Source organism: Saccopteryx leptura, chromosome 5, assembly GCF_036850995.1.
Source record: "Saccopteryx leptura isolate mSacLep1 chromosome 5, mSacLep1_pri_phased_curated, whole genome shotgun sequence".
Taxonomy (NCBI): domain Eukaryota; kingdom Metazoa; phylum Chordata; class Mammalia; order Chiroptera; family Emballonuridae; genus Saccopteryx; species Saccopteryx leptura.
The window spans coordinates 212,323,025-212,345,298 of NC_089507.1; the positions used below are offsets into that span (position 1 = coordinate 212,323,025).

A 22,274-nucleotide genomic window follows, 5' to 3' on the forward strand; every position below is an offset into this window, starting at 1 on the left:
GGCACAGAAGGTGCCAGTAATGATTTGTTGAATGAATGAATGAATGAATGAATGAATGAATGAAGGAGAGCTATCCGACCGGAGAACGGCACAGCTTGGAAGACAGCAAATTCCCTTGCACTATTAGGTGTTCAAAAAGTGGCTGAACAACTGCAGGACACGGAACGTACCTTTTATGCTGTACTGTGTTTTGAAATTTATTAGCCTGTTGCCTCTAATAAAAGGGACGTTCTTTGAGGACAGGAACTGTATCATATCCGTCACTGTGTCCCCAGGAGCTAACCCAGTGCTTAGAACTAAAGTAAATCCTGGTAACTGTTTGTTATCAGGTGACGTTCTCTCAGGGAACAGTAAGCCGGGGACATCACTGGAGATGAAAACAAGGGGCCAGGATAAGAGATTTAAAAGATCGTGGCTGATTGGGGCCCAGGCCATCCTTGAATTTTAAGTCCCGGCTGGACTAACTCGCTGAACTTCAGCTTGGGATTGCTGGAAGGGAAAACGATCTGAGCTCATTTGCGGTTGGTTGAAAGAAGTTGCCGCTAGCAATCAAGAGAAGAGACAGAGACTATTTTAACCAAATATGAAAAGCCCCTCGAGGGACCTAAGCAGGTCTTACCTCTGTGTGCTCCATGTCACCTACAGTGTCCCTTACTCAGAAATCAATAATAAAAAATACAACAATAATGATACCACACATGGGAATAAACATTGATAATTTTCACAGTGTTCGCATTTAAAATTTATTTTCTGATTCTCAAAACAACTCTATGAAGTAACCAGAAATTATTTCTTCTCCATTTTGCAGACGTGGAAAAAAAGACACAGGTAAACTGAGCGACTTGCAGAGTGTATGTAGCAAACAGTGACATGGGGCTGGAACTTAGTTGAAGGAATAAATGAGCTATTAATTTCCATGCTTAGTGCAAGGTTGGGTTAGACTCTAGCCGGAACTGTTTGTTGAATGAATGAATGAATGAGTAAATGAATAATGTGTGACATTTCCCAAGGTAGGCACTCAAAAATAGTACTTTGACTTGCTAATCTAGCTTCCTTCCCTGTCAGTCCCTGGGAGGAGTACCAGGAGCCATCTCTGCAGCAGCAAGGCTGAGTGAGGCCGGGAAGGGTCCCTAGGGGGAAACGGGGCCAGAGAAGGCAGTGGACTGCCCAGGGTCACAGAGCTGGAGCCTAAACTGAGATCTCTGAATCCTACCCCCACCCCCACCCCCACTCAGACCTTGCTTTAAGTGTGAGTGCCTTCTCCTTTTCCAGGTCTCCCAGTCAGCATTTGTGGCCTTCCTGCAAAGAGCCTGCAAATGGGAAGTGCCATCCCCTCCACCAAGGTCCTTCCCTCTGCCTCCTCCTCCCCTGTCCACCTGCCACACTCTGAACCCTGTCCAGCAGGCCTGCGGCTTTCTGGAACAGAGCAAAACCCAAGGCCAGGTGGTGCCTCAGCAGACACCAGTGCTTCTGCCCCGGGAGGCAGTGCCACAGGCCTGCGCAAAGCCCTCAAAATAACCTCCGCCTCGAAAGGCGGTAGGGCCCTCTCTGACCAGCTCTGTCACGGGGCCACAGGGCCGAGACGTCCACTGTACTTCCAGTATCGTAGGAGCAGTCTGGTGTGTTATCTCAGAATTTCACAATCGCACAATCAGAGAATCCTAGGAACAGAACTGTTTGGACAGAAGTTTTGGATCATTAGAGTCCTAAATCCACACTCCCCTTTGTAAGTGAACAAGTTGAAGCCCAGGGAGAGGATTCTCTCAAGGAGTGACTAGCCCAAGGGGGTGACTGGTCCTGGCTCCCCAGTTGGGTGGGTTTCCTGGTCTTCCACCCACCAGCCTCCCCGTGTACACCCAGCCCTGCTCCCCTCCACCTGCGCTCAGGATTCCCACCCTCACCACCTCCTTAGGAAACTCACTCCCTCACTCCGGGTCTTTCTCACGACTTCGTGGTGTCAGTGGCTTTCCTTAAACAGCTTTCGTGTTATTCTCATGGCTATTTCTCAGACAAATGTAAGCATGCTCAACTCTCTCCAAACTTAACGCATACAAAACTCATTCCTCCCCAGCCACCATCTACTCCTTCCTTTCCCTGCTAAGCTTCTGAAAAGTCTCCCTGCACTTGCCATCTCTACCCTTCCCCTCCCTTTCTCCCCACCACAATCTGATTTTGTCTCCACCAGGCCTCTGAGCTAACAGTGACCTCTTGTCTCTAAACCCCGCGGACACTGTCCGGTCTCCTGTTTGACCACCTGCAGCAGCTGAGCCCACTGGTCATTCCCACCTCCACTGCTCTGACATCACAACCCGAGGCTTCTCAGCCCTCTCTGTCCGCTCCCTCTCAGCTTGCTTTGGGGGGGGGGGGTCCCATCCCCAGCACTCCTCTCTTCCTCCTCTTTATACTCTTCCTGAGTGATCGTGACCATCCTCACGGCTTACTTGTTATTACCTCCTAAGTGTCTCCCTGAAGCTCAGTGCTTCCTCTGAGTCCTAGATTGATGTGGCCAGATGACTGTATTCTTCACTAAATGCTGAGCCTCTGGACGGCAGGGATCATAGGATCAGGCACGGTGCCTGGTCCACACAGGCACTCGGCAAATGTTTGATAAATGGAAAAAGTGGAACAAGAGTTGTGAACTCGTCATTCAAGGGCTCTCTGTATCGAGGGTACAACTCAGGGAATGCCAGAGAAATAAGTCATAGACCCACAAGTTTCACAGTCAGAGGAAATTTAAGATCGTCTATAACCAAACCCCTTGCAGTGCTGATAAGGAAACTGAGGCCGCCAAGGGTTAAGTAGCTTGTCCAAGGTCGCACAGCAAGTTTGTGGCAGAGACATCCCCAGCTCACATAGAAAAAGGCACATTGGGGTATTGCCTACTAGGATGACACTGTAGAGTATAATGTAGGCAGGTAGGACAGACATGATGTGTCCATGAGGCCATGACAAATGTGAACCCATAGATAAGTCTGGACATTTCAAAGGCACAATGTCCTACACAAGTCTTACTCGATTGTTGTCTGATCCAACACACCGGTGACTGGGATCCCGTAAAACTGCTGCATAGTGGAGACCGCTGACTGTAAGGCCTTCCCTGAGTGCAGCGCCGGTGCCCGTGAATCGTAGGGAAGCAGGTAGCCATACGACTTTAACCAGCTCTGAAAGACACGTGGAAGAAAAGGATGCACTATGCTGGAGAAGGCTCCGATCTACCTGGGCAGAGACGAGACCTGCCCTTGAACCTAGGGATCATTTTACCCCAGGGACTTACGGACTCATGCTCTGATTTCTTCCTCCTTCACTCCCTCCTGCAGGCCTGTCAGATTTATCTGCAGAAAGCACAGCTCTTGTTGGCTTACTCTGCTGCTATAAACCGTTCACGGGATCTCTGCTGACTGACTACAGGGTAAAGATGAAATTTACATTCAAGGCTTTCTACAACCTCGACTCTTGGCTCCTTTATTCAGTGGTTCCCCTGCCATATGACTAGACATGCAAGAGCCTAACAACAGGCCACCCTCTGAAACAGAGTGGCCTATTAAAATGTGCCTTCCAGAAACCCAAGTGTCTAAAGCCAGACCCTGGCGAAGGATCATGCTGTAGAATGTTTATTGGTGTGAGATTATATATAATCTTTATTGCTAATCCCTCCAAAAAAGCAAGCCATTATAAATAAATAGAAATAAATGTAACAATGTGTTAATTAATTTAAATATCAATACATAAGTATATGCATAGAAAAGCCTATCAGGACACATAATGAAAACTAATAGCATGATTATATAAGAGAATTTCTTGTTTTGAAGAAGTACACACTGACATATTTGGGTTTACATAAGGGTGTATGATGTCCGCAACCTTTTCATAAATGGGCTCAGGAAAAAATGAACACATATCTATAGCTAGAGAAAGGAAATGGGTAGTAAAATGTTAATAGTTGGGGAATCAGGTGAAAGGCGTTCAGGAATTCTTTGTCTTAGTTTTGAAAACTTTCCTGAAGGTCTAAAATGATGTCAAAAAATTTTTTTTACATAAAAAAGAATGCATAAATGTCCTTTGTTATCGTATCATGGTTGGCTTCTTTTCTTTTTTCTAAGTTTAATGTATGGAGTCATTAAAAACAAAAAGGAAGACCCTGGCTGGTTGGCTCAGTGGTAGAGTGTCGGCCTGGCATGTGGAAGTCCCGGGTTCGATTCCCAGTCAGAGCACACAGGAGAAGCGCCCATCTGCTTCTCCACCTTTCCCCTTCTCCTTCCTCTCTATCTCTCTCTTCCCCTCCTGCAGCCAAGGCTCTATGGGGGCAAATTTGGCCCGGGCGCTGAGGATGGCTCCATGGCCTCTGCCTCAGGCACTAGAAGGGCTCCAGCAACAACGGAGCAACGACCCAAATGGGCAGAACATCGCCCCTTGGTGGGCATGCCGGGTGGATCCCGGTCAGGCGCATCATGCGGGAGTCCATCTGACTGCCCCTCCGCTTCTAACTTCAGAAAAATACAAAAACAAAACAAAACAAGGAGAAAGACTTTAAACGGCAAGATTGGGTGATGAAGCTCAAACAAGCAGCAAATCCGCAGGGTAACAAAGCAATGACAGTCATTCCCACCCAGGAGCACAAAGGGATGGAAACTGGAAGGATCCAGAGCACCAGGAAATATCTGTGGCATCAACTGGAACATGAGAAAGACATCCATGTATTTACTGCATGCACAAGCATTCACAGGAGTGCCCTGCGTGCTAGTCTCTACGCCGGGCGTAACCTGTGCCCATCCACATAGGGTCGTCCTGAATGAGCTAATTAAGGAAAAGGAATGTAGGAGCTGTATGATTCCCTTCCTATCTATGGTTTCGTTTCTTGTTTCTATACAAACAGCCATTTTGTGGATGTGCCTGTTGTTACAAGCCAAATCAAACCATTTTTGGAAGGAGACAAACCAGAAACTATATATAAATGATTATTTATTTCACCAAAGATGACTGTAACATCTTTTACTGGTGTGTGATAAAATCCATCAGAGTGATTAAAAACAAAATAGCTAGAATAATAAAGTCTTGAAACCACCCACAATAGAGCGACACCCTGACATCCTTCATGTTTGATGTCTGAAATATGTTTTCAGTGCCATTCCAAATCATGAAACAGGATATCAATACTTCTTGCACTTCTCCAAACATTGCAGCTCTTTCATGCCTTTTTCCATTCCCCCTTCAGCCTGACATACTTTTTTAGTTTGGGAAAAATCGTTCACTACTTTAAGGTTCAGCCCATAAGTTATACTTCCGGAAGAACTCCCTCACTCCCCAGAGAAGTCATTCTCTCCCTCTTCTGTGCTTCCCAACCCCCCTACTATAGATGATACAGATCTTACAGTACTGGGTTCTAATCATTACGTATCAGACTCAGTTCCTCAAGGGAAGAGTCTGTGGTTTACTCGTTGTTATATATCCAGGGCTCAGGACGTGCCCAACAAACAGTAGCTGTTCATCATGTCTGTTCGACAACCATTATTGGGCACTTACTACATGCCAGTCACTGTGCAAAAGGTGAACAAGGAGCTCACAGACCAAGGGGTAAACCCATCATGAAAATATAGCACTAAAAATCCGGTGTGTACAGGGTTCTGTGGGAGAACAAAAGACGGGTGTCTTAGCCAAATGGGGGTGGGACAGGCAGAAAGGAGAACTCGGGGGAGGTCTCCAGGTGGAGATGAGATCTGAGCGAAGTCTTGATGGACACAGCACGTGTGATTGTCTGGAGCCATGGGTGAGGAGGGGGGTAGGGCGCATTCTGAGTAGTATTTAAAATGCCTAGAACCTGGGGGAGGGCTGTGTGGTGATGAGTGGAGAGGGCTGGAAAGGAAGGAAGTGGAGAGAGGATATACAGGTGTGGCAAAGTAGGTTTACAGTTTACATGGAAATTAATACAATAATCAAGAATACAAGAATACTCTGGGTTTTGTATATTCACAACTGTCAGCCTACATTTCCCCCACCCTGCACAATGATCTGTTCACAAAGTGACTGTGGCCTAGGATCCTCCAGAAAGCTCAAGTAAGACATCTAGAAATGGACAAGGCCACTGGCAAGTCACCCATCCATTCCCCATTCTCCTAGATGCTTCAACTTCTCTTTCCAGATTACCCGAGTCATCAAAACATTAAGCCCCTTCGCTCTGTTCCCCTCGCAGCCAGAATGTCATATCATGTTCTCTTTCTTTAGGGAAACTTGAATTTAATTAAGAATTGTTGGGCTGAGTGTACAGGGTGGTATAATGGTCAAGAGGTGCACAGTCCTAAGATCAAATCCTAACTTCGCCACATGCCGGCTGCGTGACCCTGGGCAAATTGAACTTCCGTTTCCTTATTTGTCAAACGTGAACAGTAATTCCTCCTGCACAGGATGGTTAGTAGGATGAAATGAACAAATGGTCCTGACATCATCTCCCAGGAGGTGTCTGTTACCTCCTTGGATAACATGCATTTTGAAATCTAGTCATCTTGCCCTCCCACATTCTCCCTGGACCAAGAGCCAGCCAGCCCTCGTGGGTCCTATGGAGGGTAGTAGATTGTCACAGTCAAGCTACTCATGTGACCTATGGACACAGCCTTCTCTCACAAGCACTGAGCACACTGCACATGGACAGGGGGCTGCTGACTTGCACTGTGTACCCTTCACCCTGTCACTCAACTCCCTTAGGACCAAACCCAACCCTTTACCAAACTTTCACTTGAGGAACGTGTTTTCCCTGCAGGAGATTCTGTATGGCTTCTGGTTTCAGAAAATGAACATTGGGTAACCCCGTGGCTTTCCTTTCTGGCCTTTCTGCCAGGAATCTTTCAGCTAAATTTATAGCTTAAGTGTTGAGCACAGTGGTGCGTGGAAGTGGCTATTACTCCCCCCCCCCCCCATCTTTCTGACCACCAAGTTATGTTTCATCCTTAAAAGTCTTACTTAAAAACATTGTTTCAATCTGTAAGCGCTGCAAGCCCTTTGGAAAAGAGGTGTGGTACAAGTCTGAAAATAAATCCAATTCCTCGCTACAAATCCAGCTAAAATGAATTTATGGCATTTGGGAAATAGTTGGGCTGTTTGGGCAGATACCGCTGACAAACCAGTCAGCCAACCGAGCGTTTTTTGAGCACCTACCTCTAAACTAATGTGGAATTTAAGAATCTTCTCCCCCCTGCCCTCCTTACTGCTTACGGAAGGAGATAGGGAACTTTTAGCATAAACCTCTGCACAGGGCCTAGGACAATAAATAACCACAGAATGAATGGATGAACGAAGGAAGGAAGGAACGGTTTGTCTAGGAGGCACTGTCTGGGTACCAAGACAGGGACTTGATCTTGGGAAGTTTTAATGAGTAATATGCATGAGAACACCAAGTACAATTCCTGGTGTCTATTAGAGGTGGGAAGAAACGTGCTGAAATTGAATCTAGTGTGGTATGACTTTTTTGCTTAACAAGGCAATAGGCTCCATGTCCCATCTGGAAAAAAATTTAAAAAGATAAAAATCCACTAAGGGAAAAATTGCCATTGAGTTTTAAACAAAATGACCCACCTTTCATCTTTTTACGCCTGGACCCATTAATCAATCACCAGCCACGTCAGAAGTCTGACCTTTCCAGCTCGGTTAACCGGCTCTAAGATGTCTGTCACCCGTTAAGTGCTGAAAGAGGTGTAAACCCGAAGAAAGTGAGAAAAATCTCAGAGTGCAGAGCAGGGACCAAAATAGCTGGGCTGAACCGAAGACGTGGCGATCACAGACAGCACCGTGTGACTGGTCTGCTGCAGAAGGCAGGGTTTGGGTTCCTGAGAAGCCCAAGCTGAGACACGCAGGATTAGTGGCAGGCAGAGGGAGAGCAGGGAGTAACGAGGAAAGAAAACGCGGCCGGAAGAGGAAAGAGTGGCAGACGGCAGAGGCGGAGGGAAGGTCAAGAAGCGGCAATGGAGGCAGAATGAAGCAGATCAACTAGGGGTGCTGCCCCTCTGCTCTTGGAAAACAGACATGGCCGTGGTGGGTGGGGCTGGAGGCAGGGAGTGAGCAAGACGGGTCAGTTACAGTTGTGTGAGCTCCTGAAGGCGCGCAGGAGCACCCCACCTGGTGGGATGTGAGCCCAAACCAGACTGCGAGACCTGGGGGAGGAGCGGGAGAGTGGGCAGGGTCAGAGGTTTGGTCCGAAGTGCAGCGGGGAAGTGTTCCGTTATCAGAAAGGTCAGAGGTGAGGCCCTGGCAGGTTGGCTCAGTGGTAGAGCGTCGGCCTGGCATGCAGGAGTCCCGGTTTCAATCCCTGGCCAGGGCACACAGGAGAAGCGCCCATCGCCCATCTGCTTCTCCACCCCTCCCCCTCTCCTTCCTCTCTGTCTCTCTCTTCCCCTCCCGCAGCCAAGGCTCCATTGGAGCAAAGTTGGCCCCAAGCGCTGAGGATGGCTCTGTGGCCTCTGCCTCAGGTGCTAGAATGGCTCTGGTTGCGACAGAGCATCGCCCCCTGGTGGGCATGCCGGGTGGATCCCAGTCGGGTGCATGCGGGAGTCTGTCTGACTGCCTCCCTGTTTCCAACTTCAGAAATATACAAAAAAAAAAAAAAAAAAAAAAAAGGACCAGGCAGGAAGGTGTCAAATTTGAAAGCACGGGCTCGAATGAGGGAGAAAGAAGAAAGGAATTTGATCAAAGAGTTTGGGCAACCAAGGTCATAATCTAGGGTGATGGTGTGAGTGACAGGAACAAGGCACTGGTCTCAACATGCACAGGAGGTCCAAGTCCCATTCTAGAGGCTGTTTATGTAGAGGGACAGTGACAGACGACAGCATGAATAAGAAAGAGTGGCCAGGAAAGTGAGGAACTGGGACCCGTGTCCTGCGAGGAACAATGAGGAGTTTGTAAACTGGAGAAGGGAGGGCTGCAGGGGACATGGCAGTCTTCAAAAAGCCAACTGGCTATGGGTGAAGGAGATTTATATTCTGGTTGGCACAGAGAGCAAAGCCAAGACCAGCATGGGAGATTACAGAATAGAGATCTCATTATCACACAGTGCTGGGATCATGTGTCAAGTCACCTGTCTCTTTCTCTTGACTGTATGTTGCCTGAGGGCAGGGCCCTTCGTCTGTCTTCTTCACCATCGTATCCACACACCTAGCACAGGGCCTGTCACAGATACATATTTATTGAATGAAAATGAGTTGAAGTGTTCAAGGCAAGTGATCATGAGACTGAACTTGGTATAGAACAGGGTTTCTCAAGCTCAGCACTATTGGTATTTTGGGCCAGATAATTCTGTTACGGAGTGGGGGGCGGGGGGCTGACCTGCACACTGTAGGATGAGGCTGTTTAGCAGAATCCTTGACTTCTACCCACTAGATGCCAGATGTCTCCAGACAGTGCTGAAAGTTCCCCAGAGGTGGGCAAAACTGCCCCCAAATGAGAACCATTGCTATAAAGGGATTCCCGTGTAGGGCTGCCTTCAATACCCTCTAGGGTCCTTTCGATCCGAAATTCTGTTTTAGAGAAAGCACTAGGCATTCAGTCAGTAGCCTCCCAGGATGCGGCTCAGAGTGAGAGCTGCTGGTTTTTCTATTTGGGCAGGTGGCGTGAGCAGGCTTGATGTAGGGTGCGGAGGACAGCGAGGCGAGAGACAGCTTGAGAAGACGTTTTGGGTCAGAGTTAAGAGTGTACACTCCGGAGACAAACTGTGTTGGGTTCAAATCCTATCTCTGCCATTTACTTGTTACACGACCTTAGGCAAGCCACTGGGCTTCTCTGCGGCTCACTGCCCTCACCTGCGACGAGTCATTAGCATGTGCCTCATGGAGTGGTCGTGAAGATTAAATAACATAATACATGGTATGAAGTCTTCAGCAAATGATATCAACAATAATAGCTACTAGTCTCCTGATAAGTGACAGATGCTTTAAGCCCCTCCCTGTACTGTAGTCCCAAACACCAAGATGTTTGTTCCTCAGTGTAGTCCTGAATGTCACAGGCGGTCAGCATTGCATCCTCTGGGGAGCGTGTTCAAAGTGCGTATTCCCAAACTTGAACCCAGATCTATTGAATCTGACTCTCTGAGGCTGGGGGCTGGGAATCTGTACCTAGGATGGGTGGGCTGCCTACACATGTTTGAGAACCACTACAGTAAGGACCTTTGGGGGTGATGACCCTATGCCATGAAGACATGTATCACCTCTAATTTAAAGCAGAAAGTATGTCACCCAATTAGAAAAGCTTTCTATTAAAAATAGTCAGGCTTTGCCTGACCAGGCGGTGGCGCAGTGGATAGAGTGTCGAACTGAGATGTGGAAGACCCAGGTTCGAGACCCCGAGGTTGCCAGCTTGAGCACGAGCTCATCTGGGTTGAGCAAAAAAAAAGCTCACCAGCTTGGACCTAAGGTCGCTGAGCAAGGGGTCACTCGGTCTGCTGAAGGCCCACGGTCAAAGCACATATGAGAAAGCAATCAGTGAACAACTAAGCTGTCGCAACGAGAAACTGATGATTGATGCTTCTCATCTCTCTCCGTTCCTGTCTGTCTGTGCCTATCTATCCCTCTCTCTGTCCCTGTAAAAAATAATAATAATTAAAAAAAAATAGTCAGGCCTGACCAGGCGGTGGTGCAGTGGACAGAGCGTCGGACTGGGAAGCGGAGGACCCAGGTTCGAGACCCCCAAGGTTGCCAGCTTGAGCACGGGCTCATCTGGTTTGAGCAAAGCTCACCAGTTTGGACCCAAGGTCACTGGCTCAAGCAAGGGGTTACTTGGTCTGCTGAAGGCCTGCAGTCAAGGCACATATGAGAAAGCAATCAATGAACAACTAAGGTGTCACAATGAAAAACTGATGAATGATGCTTCTCATCTCTCTCCGTTCCTGTCTGTTTGTCCCTGTCTATCCCTCTCTCTGACGCTTTCTCTGTTTCTGTAAAAAAAAAAAGTCAGGGCCCTGGCTGGGTAGCTCAGTTGGTTAGAGCAGTATCATATTTTTGAATACTTCAACCTTGAAGGCTTAACCATTCGGTTATCTAGAAAATGCACTAGTCGACAATACTTAGAGAGCATCAGATTTAACATGCTGGTTTTGCAGAAGAGAAAAATAAACCTCAGAGGCCCTGGCCAGTTGGCTCAGTGGTAGAGCATTGGCCTGGCGTGCAGAGGTCCCGGGTTCGATTCCCGGCCAGGGCACACAGGAGAGGTGCCCATCTGCTTCTCCACCCCTCCCCCTCTCGTTCCTCTCTGTCTCTCTCTTCCCCTCCCACAGCGAGGCTCCATTGGAGCAAAGATGGCCCGGGCGCTGGGGATGGCTCCTTGGCCTCTGCCCCAGGCGCTAGAGTGGCTCTGGTCGCAACAGAGCAATGCCCCAGAGGGGCAGAGCATAGCCCCCTGGTGGGCGTGCCGGGTGGATCCTGGTCGGGCGCATGTGGGAGTCTGTTTGACTGTCTCTCCCCGGTTCCAGCTTCGGAAAAAACAAAACAAAAAAAAAAAAAACAAACCTCAGAGAGGGAGACATCACTTATCCAAAAACCACCAAACAAGTTGGTAGGAGAACTGAAAATGGAGTGTAGGGTCCCTGCCCCCTGAGGCGGGTTCTCTCTGTCATGCCACACCCCCCATGGTAGCTCTGGTTTGCCTCTGAAGATGGTGCCTTTTCTTCTTTTCACTGGCAGCCAGTGTAAAAAGGGCCCTCAGGATCGCCCACAATGCCCAACTTAGCTTCTTGACAAACACCTTAACGGCGCGGTGTTCCCTCTTGGCTGCCACCAGCTCTTGAGTGGGTGGCAAGTGCACTGGCGGGAATTCCCTGGTGTTCTGCACAGTGTCCTTGGCCCACTCCCAGGAGGCCACCACAAGCCAGACAACCACCATGCCCAGGGAGGGGGCACGTTTGGGGTTCTGGGTCAGCTCTGGGGTGTCCGAGTGTTCCAGGTCTGAGGAGTCCTCCTCCCTGGGCGGGGAGTGTGGCGATGCTCTCATTCCCTCCTGAGAAGCGAGGAGCCTGAGTCTTCCCTGCCCTTTCCAGCGCCTCCCTGCACCCTAGCCAGTTTCCTGTCCCCGGGGCTTGACTTATTGATGAGTTGGAAAAGGGAAGAGGGAAGACAAAGACCGTGATCAGGTCTTAGTTTCTCAGTTGTAGCAGGCAGATGGCTGAACTAGATAACTTCTAAGTAATTATATGAAGTTCTATTATTTTAGCTTAATTAGATTCAGTGTGGAGCCGACCTTCCGATTCCTCCCTGCCAGTCTTAAAGTCCAGGCTCCTCAGTGTGGCATTCAACAAGCTTTCCAATCTGAGGCCATGCACCTTTCTAGCCTTACCTTCTGTCTTTATGTCCTACCCTTCTTACTGCCCAGCCCACGGACCCCTACTCTAGTTACGGACCTTCTTGTGTTGCCTGAACACATCCTGCTGGTTCCTTCCTCTGCTCCTTCCTCATCCTCTCCCCTAGAATGTCCTTTCACGTGGATTCTGGCCTCTCCTTGATAAACTATTCAATATCCTGAAAAGTGCAACTTGAAGGCGACTTCACCTGGGATGGCTTTCAGGGGTAACAAGGACTTCCTCTGTAATCCCGACTACCATTCGCGCCCCTCACTCACAGCGTCTGTCATATTACATTATGAACAATGGTTTAAGTGTCTGTCGCCCCCACTGGACGCTTCCCCATACAGCGTCCAGCCTGGTGGGGGAGACAGACATGGAGAGACGGAATGTTTCCTTACAGTTGTGATAAGCGGCGTGAAGGAAAAGGAGAAGGTGATGGTGACGGGGATGACAGGAGACGCGGCGGTGATGTCAGGGATGTCCTCCCCGACGGACCTGTGTCTGAATGAAAGAGGGAAAGGGGGAATGATGAATGTCCCAGGACAAAGACTCTCATACCGAATTCCTGGGGTGGGAAGGCGCCTGCGCATGAGGGAAATACATAGAAAGAAGGCCAGGGTGGCTGGAGTTTACGGAGAAGGCGGTACAAAAGGAAGCTGGGGAGGTGGGCGGGGCTCGGGAGGCGGGGCCTCGGGCCTGGTTAGGCAGCCCAGCAGGTGCTGGCAACCGGGGGTCCCTAACACTCTTCATTCTACTTTTGGGTGGCTTCGAAGTTCTTGCACAAGAACTAAAATGAAGAAGTCGTAGTCTAGTGATAGTAGTTTAGCCTTTATCCTAAAAGCGATTTTAAGCAAGGTGAGGGAGGGAGGAACATGGTAAGATATTTTGTTTGGTTTTTATTTTTTAAATTAAATATTTCAAGCACCTAAAAGCATATAGAATAATAAAACGAACGTTGGCTAACCACCAGCCAGCTTTGTTAAATCTCAACTTTTGCCATATTTTGCTTCAGCTATAACTGACCCCGTGTCGGCTTATTTTTAAAAGGTCACCCTGGCTGCTGTTTGAAGGAGGATTAGAGGTGGGAAAGAGAGGCTGATCAGGTGGGAAGTTGCTCAAGTCCAGACAAGACGTGCTAGAAGTTTGGACTAAGGCGGAGGCAGTGGAGGTGAAGGGAAATGGAACCAAGGACCGTCCACTCAGGAGGTGGGGCTGCTGGGGCGTGGCGGTTGATTCTGTGCAGGCCGGGGAGGAGAGGATGAGGTGGAGGTCGACTTCCATATTCTGGCTCCCCACATTTTAGCGGCACAGAGAACTGTGCCCCCCACATTTTAGCGGCACAGAGACATATTCTTGTCTGGGGTGCAGAATTGAGTTTTTAAGTGATCACTGCTAACGAAAGTTATTCATAACAATGTCTTCTTTTTCTCTGCCTACTTTGTTATAACAATGTGGTATGTATGATCTTTGAGAAAATATTATCCTTAATATAGATGGCTTTGCTGTTATCCCATATATCATTGAAGTCTAGTTCAAAGTTGGCTTTTAAATGAAGGCATGGAGTAATGACGAAAAGCTAGTGAAGGACTTGAATGGGCTCGGTCCTGCAATCCAGAGAACCCAGATGATTTGTGTTCAGATCTCTCTGCTGGAGAGGGCCAGGGCTGCATTCACAGCTCCTCCCCCCATACACACCAGCCCCGGAAACAGGTACGCAGACAGAAGTTGTGCTGAGACAGCTGGAAGCACCTGGAGCGGACACCGGCACCCAGGGCAGGAGCCAGCACCCAGAACAGCTTCAGAACAGGCCCCGGTCCCTCTATCCCCTCAACGTGGCTCCAAACAGGTTGCTTCTGGGCTCAGAAACCTTTCATGACTCCCCTCCGCCTTTGGAAGGAAGCCAGTTTCACAATCTGCTCTCAGCCTCGCTTTTCAGTGTCCTCTTCTCATACACTCTTACTGGAAATAGCAAGTAACTCGATGCCCCAGGCACAGCAAATTATTTACTGTTGACAGAACATGCCGCAAACTTTCATGGAGCCTTGGTTCTTGGCTTTGCTTCTGTCTGGACTGACCCCTCACCACTCACCATCCTTCTCTTCCTCAAAGGCTTATCTTCCATATCAGCCTTCTTCCTAAAGCTCCCTGACTTCCCCGGCCTCAGCTGGGGACCTCATCTCCTCCCCCTCAGTGTTTCTCAAGCCCTTATTTATACCTCTAGCATGCATTCATTTGTTCTTCCAGAGAGGTACAGTACTGATTTTTAATGTACCACGCACTCACTATTTAAAGAAGTTGGTGGCGGACGCAGTCAATGAAATTAATTTTAAAATGTTTATCCAGTGTCTAGAATGTTCTAGGCACATGCAAGGTACTGAGGAGACATTGGCTGCAGTCTATTAAGAATTCAGCTCCTCTCATTTGGAGCTCAAACTATACCATATCATAAGGCTTAGCAGTTCCTGAGGTTGATCTCTTTCGTACAATTATAATTTACATTTATTTGCTCTAAAACTACTTCTCCAAGGACTGGAGTAGGACATACCAGAAAATGGAGAATATCAGCTAAAAGGCTGTCACTGTCATCCAGAACAGGACAGTTTAGTGTAGAGGGGAAGCACAGACCAAGGACAGAAAACCTAGTTCGGGTCCTCTCTTTGCTGTTTATAGCTACACATGGGTCCCTGGACAAGCTATAGACAAGTCACATCATCTCCCTGAGTCTCCGTTTGCTCTTCCATAAAATGAGGACAATATCTTCCCTATCTGTCTCATGGTGTTGCCAGGGTCAAGCGGAGCCATGCACATGAAAGTGCAAAGCACCCGATAGTAATAAGTAAACCACAGTCATAGTAAGATAAAGTGAATGAAAAATATAGTGACTATATTCAGGTTAGGTAAAAGGAAGAACTTCCTAAGAGTGAGAATTTTTCTTTTGTAAACAACAATAAAGATATGATGGAGGCCATGATAATATTGAAATAAATTTTTGGCTTGGGAATCTGATAGTGCTTCCTAATATGCCCACCCACCCCCAGACACATTCAGAGCTCTAACTTTCCTTGACTACAGATCCAAACCGGAGAACATTCTCCATCTTCCCAGAGCAAATCCCTCAAACTGGTCTAGAGGCAGGAATCCATTATGCCCTTGGACCAGCCATCACACTGTTATTTATGTGGCCTATTTTGATTGGCTTGTCTCTTTCTGCCTATGCTGATCTTCCCGAGATTCAAATTGTAAACTAGGAAGGCCAAGAGAACTATTTGTGGGGCATTCTACTCCAGTAATAAGAGAAAGAGATGTTGTAAACCAAACATAGAAAGCCGATCAGAGAATCGGTGGGAACCTCCCTTCCCATGTGCAAAATACAGAAGAAAGACTCAAGAAAAGCAAATGAGAAAACAGACTGAATGAAAACAGTTTGGGCTTTGTCTTTGGTAATGAAAGACCAGAGATATGGAACCAAAAGCCAAAGATAATGAAAATGCTTTCAACTAAGAAGTCAGGAAACTGGGGAAAAGTTCTAGTTCTGAATCCTGTATCAAGTTTAGTGCACTTGGGCAATTCACTAATGGCAATTCAAAAAGTATCTATTAGCCCTGGCTGGCTGGCTCAGTGGTAGAGCGTTGGCCCGGTGTGTGGAAGTCCCGGGGTTCAATTCCCAGCCAGGGCACACAGGAGAAGCGCCCATCTGCCTCTCCACCCTTTCCCCTCTCCTTTCTCTCTGTCTCTCTCTTCCCCTCCTGTAGCCAAGGCTACATTGGAGCAAAGTTTGGCCCAGGGGCTGAAGACAACTCCATGGCCTCTGCCTGAAGCATTAGAATGGCTCCAGTTGCAACAGAGCAATGGCCCAGATGGGCAGAGCATCGCCCCCTGGTGGGCATGCTGGATGGATCCCGGTCGGGTGCATGCGGGAGTCTGTTCCTCTACCTCCTCCCTTCTCACTTCAGAAAAAGACAAAAAGAAAAAAAGTATCTATTAAGTACTACTGTATGCTTACTTGGTGGTCTCTAAGGTCATGACCATCTCTTTCTCAATTCCTCTTTATTGTATGTCACAACCACTAGGTGACAACCTACTTAATGGGTTATGAAAAAACTCAAGGGTGAAATTGCAGAACCACCACTAAAAGGAATAACTTCTACTTCCACTGAAGAAGGGCAGGTGGGCAGTAAGTTCCATTCCTAAGAAGGGTTTTAGAAAGGACCTGGAGATCCACATGCCCATGAGCATCTGTTTCAGATCCATGTGACTTATTGGTATCAAGGATAAAGAGTAGAATCATTGTAGGCTTGCATACATAATGATGAGCTTTCAGAGTTGGGGATTGTTTTATTTTATTTTATTTATTTTTGTATCTTTTTTCTTTCTTTTTTTTTCTATAGTTGGAAACGGGGAGGCAGACAGACTCCCGCATGTGCCCGACCGGGATCCACCCGGCATGCCCACCAGGGGGCGATGCTCTGCCCATCTGGGGTGTTGCTCTGCTGCAATCAGAGCCATTCTAGCGCCTGAGACAGAGGCCACAGAGCCATCCTCAGCACCCGGGCCAAACCCGCTCCAATGGAGCCTTGGCTGCAGGAGGGGAAGAGACAGACAGAGAGGAAGGAGAGGGGGAGGGGTGGAGAAGCAGATGGGCGCTTCTCCTGTGTGCCCTGGCTGGGAATCGAACCCGGGACCCCTGCATGCCAGGCTGATGCTCCACCACTGAGCCAACCGGCCAGGGCCTTGGGGATTGTTTTAGATTGGAAACATAAGGCGTTTTGGTCAGGAAAGGCTTTCCCCCCCAAAGTAATGTTTAAGTATTTAAAAAACTTAAGAGGCGCAGCTGGAGGGAGGGGGCGGCGACGGGAGGGAGGGCAGCGCGTCCGCGCAGGGGGCGATGCGGCGGCCCCCGGCCAGGCCCGCACCTCGGGGGGCCGGTGCCTCCCCCGGGCCCGAGCCCCCGCGGCCCCGGGGTGACGACGGGGGCCCGGGAAGAGGGTGCTGGCAGTTGGGGCGCGGGGCGGGCTCACCTCGAACAAAAAGTTTTTAAAAAAAAAACGAAAAAAAAAACAAGAAAAAAAAAAACCTTAAGTGGCAAACTGGCTGGGGATGCCTCAAAGTATTCCCCGGAGAAGAGAAATAAATGACTAGAGGAGTCAAGGAAAGTTTCCTGGAGAAGCAGAGCTTGGGCTAGAATTTTTTTTTTTTTTTTTTTTTGTATTTTTCTGAAGTGAGAAACTGTGGAGCCTTGGCTGTGGGAGGAGAAGAGACAGAGAGAGAGAGAGAGAGAGAGAGAAAAGAAGAAGAAGAAGAAGAAGAAGAAGAAGAAGAAGAAGAAGAAGAAGAAGAAGAAGAAGAAGAAAAAGAAAGGAAGGAAGAAGAAGAAGAAGAAGAAGAAGAAGAAGGAGGAGGAGGAGGAGGAGGAGGAAGAAGAAGAAGAAGAAGAAGAAGAAGAAGAAGAAGAAGAAGAAGAAGAAGAAGAGGAAGAGGAGGAAGGAGAGGAGGAGGAGGAGGAGGGGGAGGGGTGGAGAAGCAGATGGGCACTTGTCCTGTGTGCCCTGGTCGGGAATCAAACCCGGGACTTCCACATGCAGGGCCAACACTCTATCACTGAGCCAACTGGCCAGGGCCTTGGACTAGAACTTTAAGGAAAGGTTGCAGATGTATGGGTGGAGGTGCAGACATAAGCAGCATGTGTAGAAGCCCAGAGAAATCTGGGTCACTTGTCTTAAGATGAAGGAGGGACAAGCCTTTCTGGCGTAAGAATGTATACCAATGAGCACAGGGAAAGGCAGCCTTCTAATGAGGAGGTGGGGTGGAGTCAGACTCCAGAAGCTTCAAAAGACAGAAAGAGGAGTGGGCTACATTATCGGCTGGCTGAAAACAACAATATTTCTACAAGGTTTCAAGCATGTTATCTACTCATACTCAATAAAGGGATAATTAGGTGTAAACTGTTGAGAGAAGCAGTGGATATAATTCATCCATCAGAAAGTTTTGAAAGACAATATGTTAGTCCTGGAGTCATCATGGAATTTAGGGTGGTGTTTTTATCATGGCCCTAGAACTCACTTAGAGATAGGAAACAATAGATGGAAAGAAATGGTGACTTCTCTGAATGAAAGGAAATTAAGAGTGCAGGGGCCCCTGAGAGACTCTGCTGGGACTTGTCTGATTTAAATTTTTTATAAGTGATCCAGGAGAAGTAGAGCAAAGTGGAATTTTCAGGACTGACGATCATATTAAGCCCTTTCAGGTAGGGAAATGCTTTGCCGAAACAGAGTGAGAACTGAAGGAAAGGTATTGAGTGGGATGCAAAGTGGCAGGTAAACGTCAATGTGAGGACAGGAAAGACAATGCATGCCAATAAAAATAATTCACGTGTAGGGTGTTGTGTTCCAGGCTATCGGTTTTGACCCAGGAAAGGGATCTTGGAGCTAGATTGTTTCCTAAAGGCAGTGGCCTTTAGGAAATGTGTTGGGGTCAGGAAGGCTGGCAAAGGGATAGGCTGAAGCAGGAAAGGACCTGAAGACCAAAGAGGAAATCAGCCTTTGTTAGGGCAAGACTACAGGGCCCCCCAGCTGGGGACAATGGTCAGGTTTATATCTATTGAAAGTCAGGGCCCAAGGATAACTAGGAAAGGGTGACTAAAATGACCCAGAGGATGAATACCGCTATTCGAGAGGTGGCCTGTCGTGAGAGGGAAACTTAAGTGTGCAAAATTGAAGGCCAAATAGCCTCCTCTTAAAGCTTCAAATATCATAGGAATATAAAGGGTTTCAGAATTGAGATCTTCTGGCCCTATCCCTTCATATTGAAGATGATAAAACCCATGCCTAGAGAAGGCAAGGAAATGGCCCAAGGTCACAGAAACCACCACAGGCCAAGGTCGGATTAGGATCCACACCTCCTAAACTCAGGGTCTTTCCACCGCCCCCTGTGCACTCAAGGAGACCAAAGGAATCTTACTCTTTATAGGGTATAAACTTACACTGAGAAATAACAAAGATGAAAACACAAACAGGCTAGGGAAAGTTTTCACTAAAAGTCAGTCACAATTATAAGATCTTTGGAAGACAACTACCAACTGGCTAAAGAGACTTTCTACCCACCCTAATTTTTTTTTTTTTTTTTTTGGAATCACATACCCCTTTGAGAGTCTGAAGAAAGCAATGGATTCTCTCATAGAAAAACACATTTGCACATACAAACACAATTTCAGAGAGTTTATGACCTCCGAGTACCATGTCCAATCCCCCGTTCTGGCAGATTCTTCTGAACAAATAGGCTGCCTGTTCCAACAAGCACACTCTTATCTCCTAGGATTTACTAAGGCAATCACTCTGATTTTCCTTGGCAAAAAGCCACTATCTCAACCAACGTCACTTACTAAAATTGCAGACCTCTAGGTTGGAAGAGACCAAAGAAATTACCTAGTCCACTGCCCTCAGCTCCATGTGACCAGAACCAGCATGCCTAGGTTGGAATCCCAACGCCAACACTCACTAGCTGTGTGACCTTGGGCAAGTTATTTAACTTCTCTATTTCCACTGAAGGAAGGACATGTGGGCATGTAAAATAGGGCTAATAATTACAACTATATCTCCTAGAGTAGTTATGAGAATTAAGTAAGATACTAATTCAGATACAACATAGTTCCAGGCCTGGCAGGTCATGAGTGCTCAGGGAACGCTAGCTGGGATTATTGTCATTATTATGCATGTATCCATGCAGGTATCATGCATGTATCCATCCAGGACCCTCGCGGAGCTTTTGCTGGCATATGCCAGTGACAAGCAGCTTACCGCCTCTAAGCTGGTTGAGCAGCTCCGATTGTTACAAACTTCTTCCTATATTGAGCCGAAATCTGCCTTCTTGCAACGCCTACCCCCACCCCCGTTGGCCCTAGTTCTGCCCTGTGGGGCCAGGCACAGCAAGTCTATCCTTCCTCCACGTGACAGCCCTTCAGCTAGGAAGACGGCGACTGGGTCCTTCCCCGTCGCTCGCCCCCCACCCCATCCTCTCTGCTCCAGCGTGCACATCCTCGGGTTCTCCTCCCAGCCCACAACAGACCGGCTGCGCTTACTATTTACTCCGAGGCGCCATACGGCTTCCCTCACACATAGTCATGCAGGCCACACACCCCACCGCCGCCACAACAAGCCCGACCCTCCGGCTCCGCCCGCGCCCGCGCCCGCGCCCGCTGCCCCTGTCCGCGGTGCTGAAGCGGCTCCGGGCCGCCCTCCCAGCTCCCGCCCCGGGCCCCCGCCCCCGGCCCGGGTCCCAGCCGCCGGTCCCCGGAGCGCCACCTCCGCTCGCCCGGCCCCGGCGCCGCCCCCCGCCCTGCCCGGAGGCCCCGAGCCCGCGCCCCGGCCCCGCGCGCCAGCCCCACCTGCCCGGCGAAGGGCGCCTCCGCCTCGGCCACCCGCGCCGCCGCCGCCGCCGCCGCCGCCGCCGCCGCCCGGGGCCCGGCCCCCGCCGCCGCCGCCGCCGCCACCTCCGCCCGCGCGGCGCCCGGGAGGCAGCAGAGCGCGGGCAGCAGCAGCAGCAGCCTCCCGGGGGCCCGCCAGCGGCTCCAGCGCGGGCCCCGGCCCGGCGGCGGAGGCCCCGGCGCGGCGCAGCCGCCCCGGCTCCTCGGCATCCCCGCGGCGGGGCCCGGCCGCCCGGCTGCGATGGCGGCCGCGGCGGGGGCTCCGGCCGGGTCCTCCCGCTGCAGCCGCTGCGGAGCCGCCGAGTCACGGCGCCGCGGACACGCGCCCGGCCCGCCTGTCTCCGCCGCCGCCGCCGCCGCCGCCTCGGCCGCCGGCGCGCCCCCGCCTCCGCGCGCCCCGCCCCGGCGGGGGGCTGCCAGGGCGCGGGGGCAGCGCCCGGGCCGGCCCTGGAGCCCTGGCCGAGCGGGGCGGGGCGGGGGCCGCAGAGGCCAGAAGAACAGCTCCGGAGGCAGGCTCCGAAGGGTGGGCTGGAGACGGGGGCCTGCGGGGCAGCCCCGACCGTGGGAGAAGAGGCCAAACAAATAATCCCGGAGCTAGAACCACGTGACGGCTTTGGGGCAGGGTACACGGTTTTGAGGGTCCGAAGCCGAAGGACTGGTCTGGGGCTGGCTTGGGGGAAGGGACTGAGGAGCTGTCCTGGGGTCAATGGCGGGTTGGAGGAGAATGGGCTGGAGAAACAAGCCTGAAGGAGAGGGTCTGAGGGTCTGTCCTAGGCAGGGAGGGTGAGAAACTGAAGAACCGAGCCGAGTACTGTTGGGGGCGGGGCGGGGCGGGCGGCGGACCTGGGAGACATTAGGTGAAATTAAGGTGAAGCTCATTCCCTCACCCACCAGGGGGAGAGCGATCGCCCAGCTGGGAAGATCATCTGTCATCCTAAACAACCCATATTATGGAGCACTTCGTACATATATGTAGGACTCTGTACTCGGGATAGGAAAGGAAAGGAGGCTGGTTCTTTGAAGTGTAGAGGTTTAAAACTTGATGAGCAAAGCTTAAATGCAGAGAAGCACATGGTAGTGAACATCACGTGTCAAAAAGGGTACTTTCAAGGGCCAGGGGGACTGACGAAGTCAGGGAAGGGCTAGGGAGCAGGTAGGACTCTAGCTCGGCGTTCAAGGAAGGGCAGACTTAAACAAGGGAAGGGGAATGGAGAGGGCATTTCAGGTAGGAGGGGGAGGGTGGGCAGGGTGTAATTGGGGCAGCAGATAAGTTTCTCTGCAACACAGGATTCCCGTAGGGAAGTGCAGGGAAGCGATTCCTAGGATAATGAATTTGGGTTATGTTTTGAAGGGAAATGGGAGTGGTGGTGATTGAAGGTATTTTTGTTGTTGGTTTTTTTTGTTTTGAGCAGGGTGATGTGTGGAAAATGGTGTTTTATGGCTACCTGGTAATCTGGAAATGTGGAAAGGGAACAGGCTTTAGAATCAGACCCATGTTCCATCTTGGCTCTGTTCTGTGTTTGTAAAATGGTGCTGATATTACTG

The 22,274-nt window shown here is 49.7% G+C and overlaps 1 protein-coding gene across 1 annotated transcript in view; it reads right to left on the bottom strand.

Annotated features, from left to right (window-relative positions):
- MMP24 (matrix metallopeptidase 24) overlaps positions 1-21,068 on the bottom strand; it is a 43,111-nt gene extending 22,043 nt beyond the window's left edge. The window contains exons 1-2 of the mRNA XM_066384000.1: positions 20,691-21,068; positions 3,013-3,161 (exon numbers count right to left, since the gene is read on the bottom strand). Coding sequence (XP_066240097.1) covers positions 3,013-3,161; positions 20,691-20,939 — 398 coding nt within the window. The 5' untranslated portion in view covers positions 20,940-21,068. The remainder of the gene's footprint in view (positions 1-3,012; positions 3,162-20,690) is intronic.
- Positions 21,069-22,274: the final 1,206 nt, after the last annotated feature.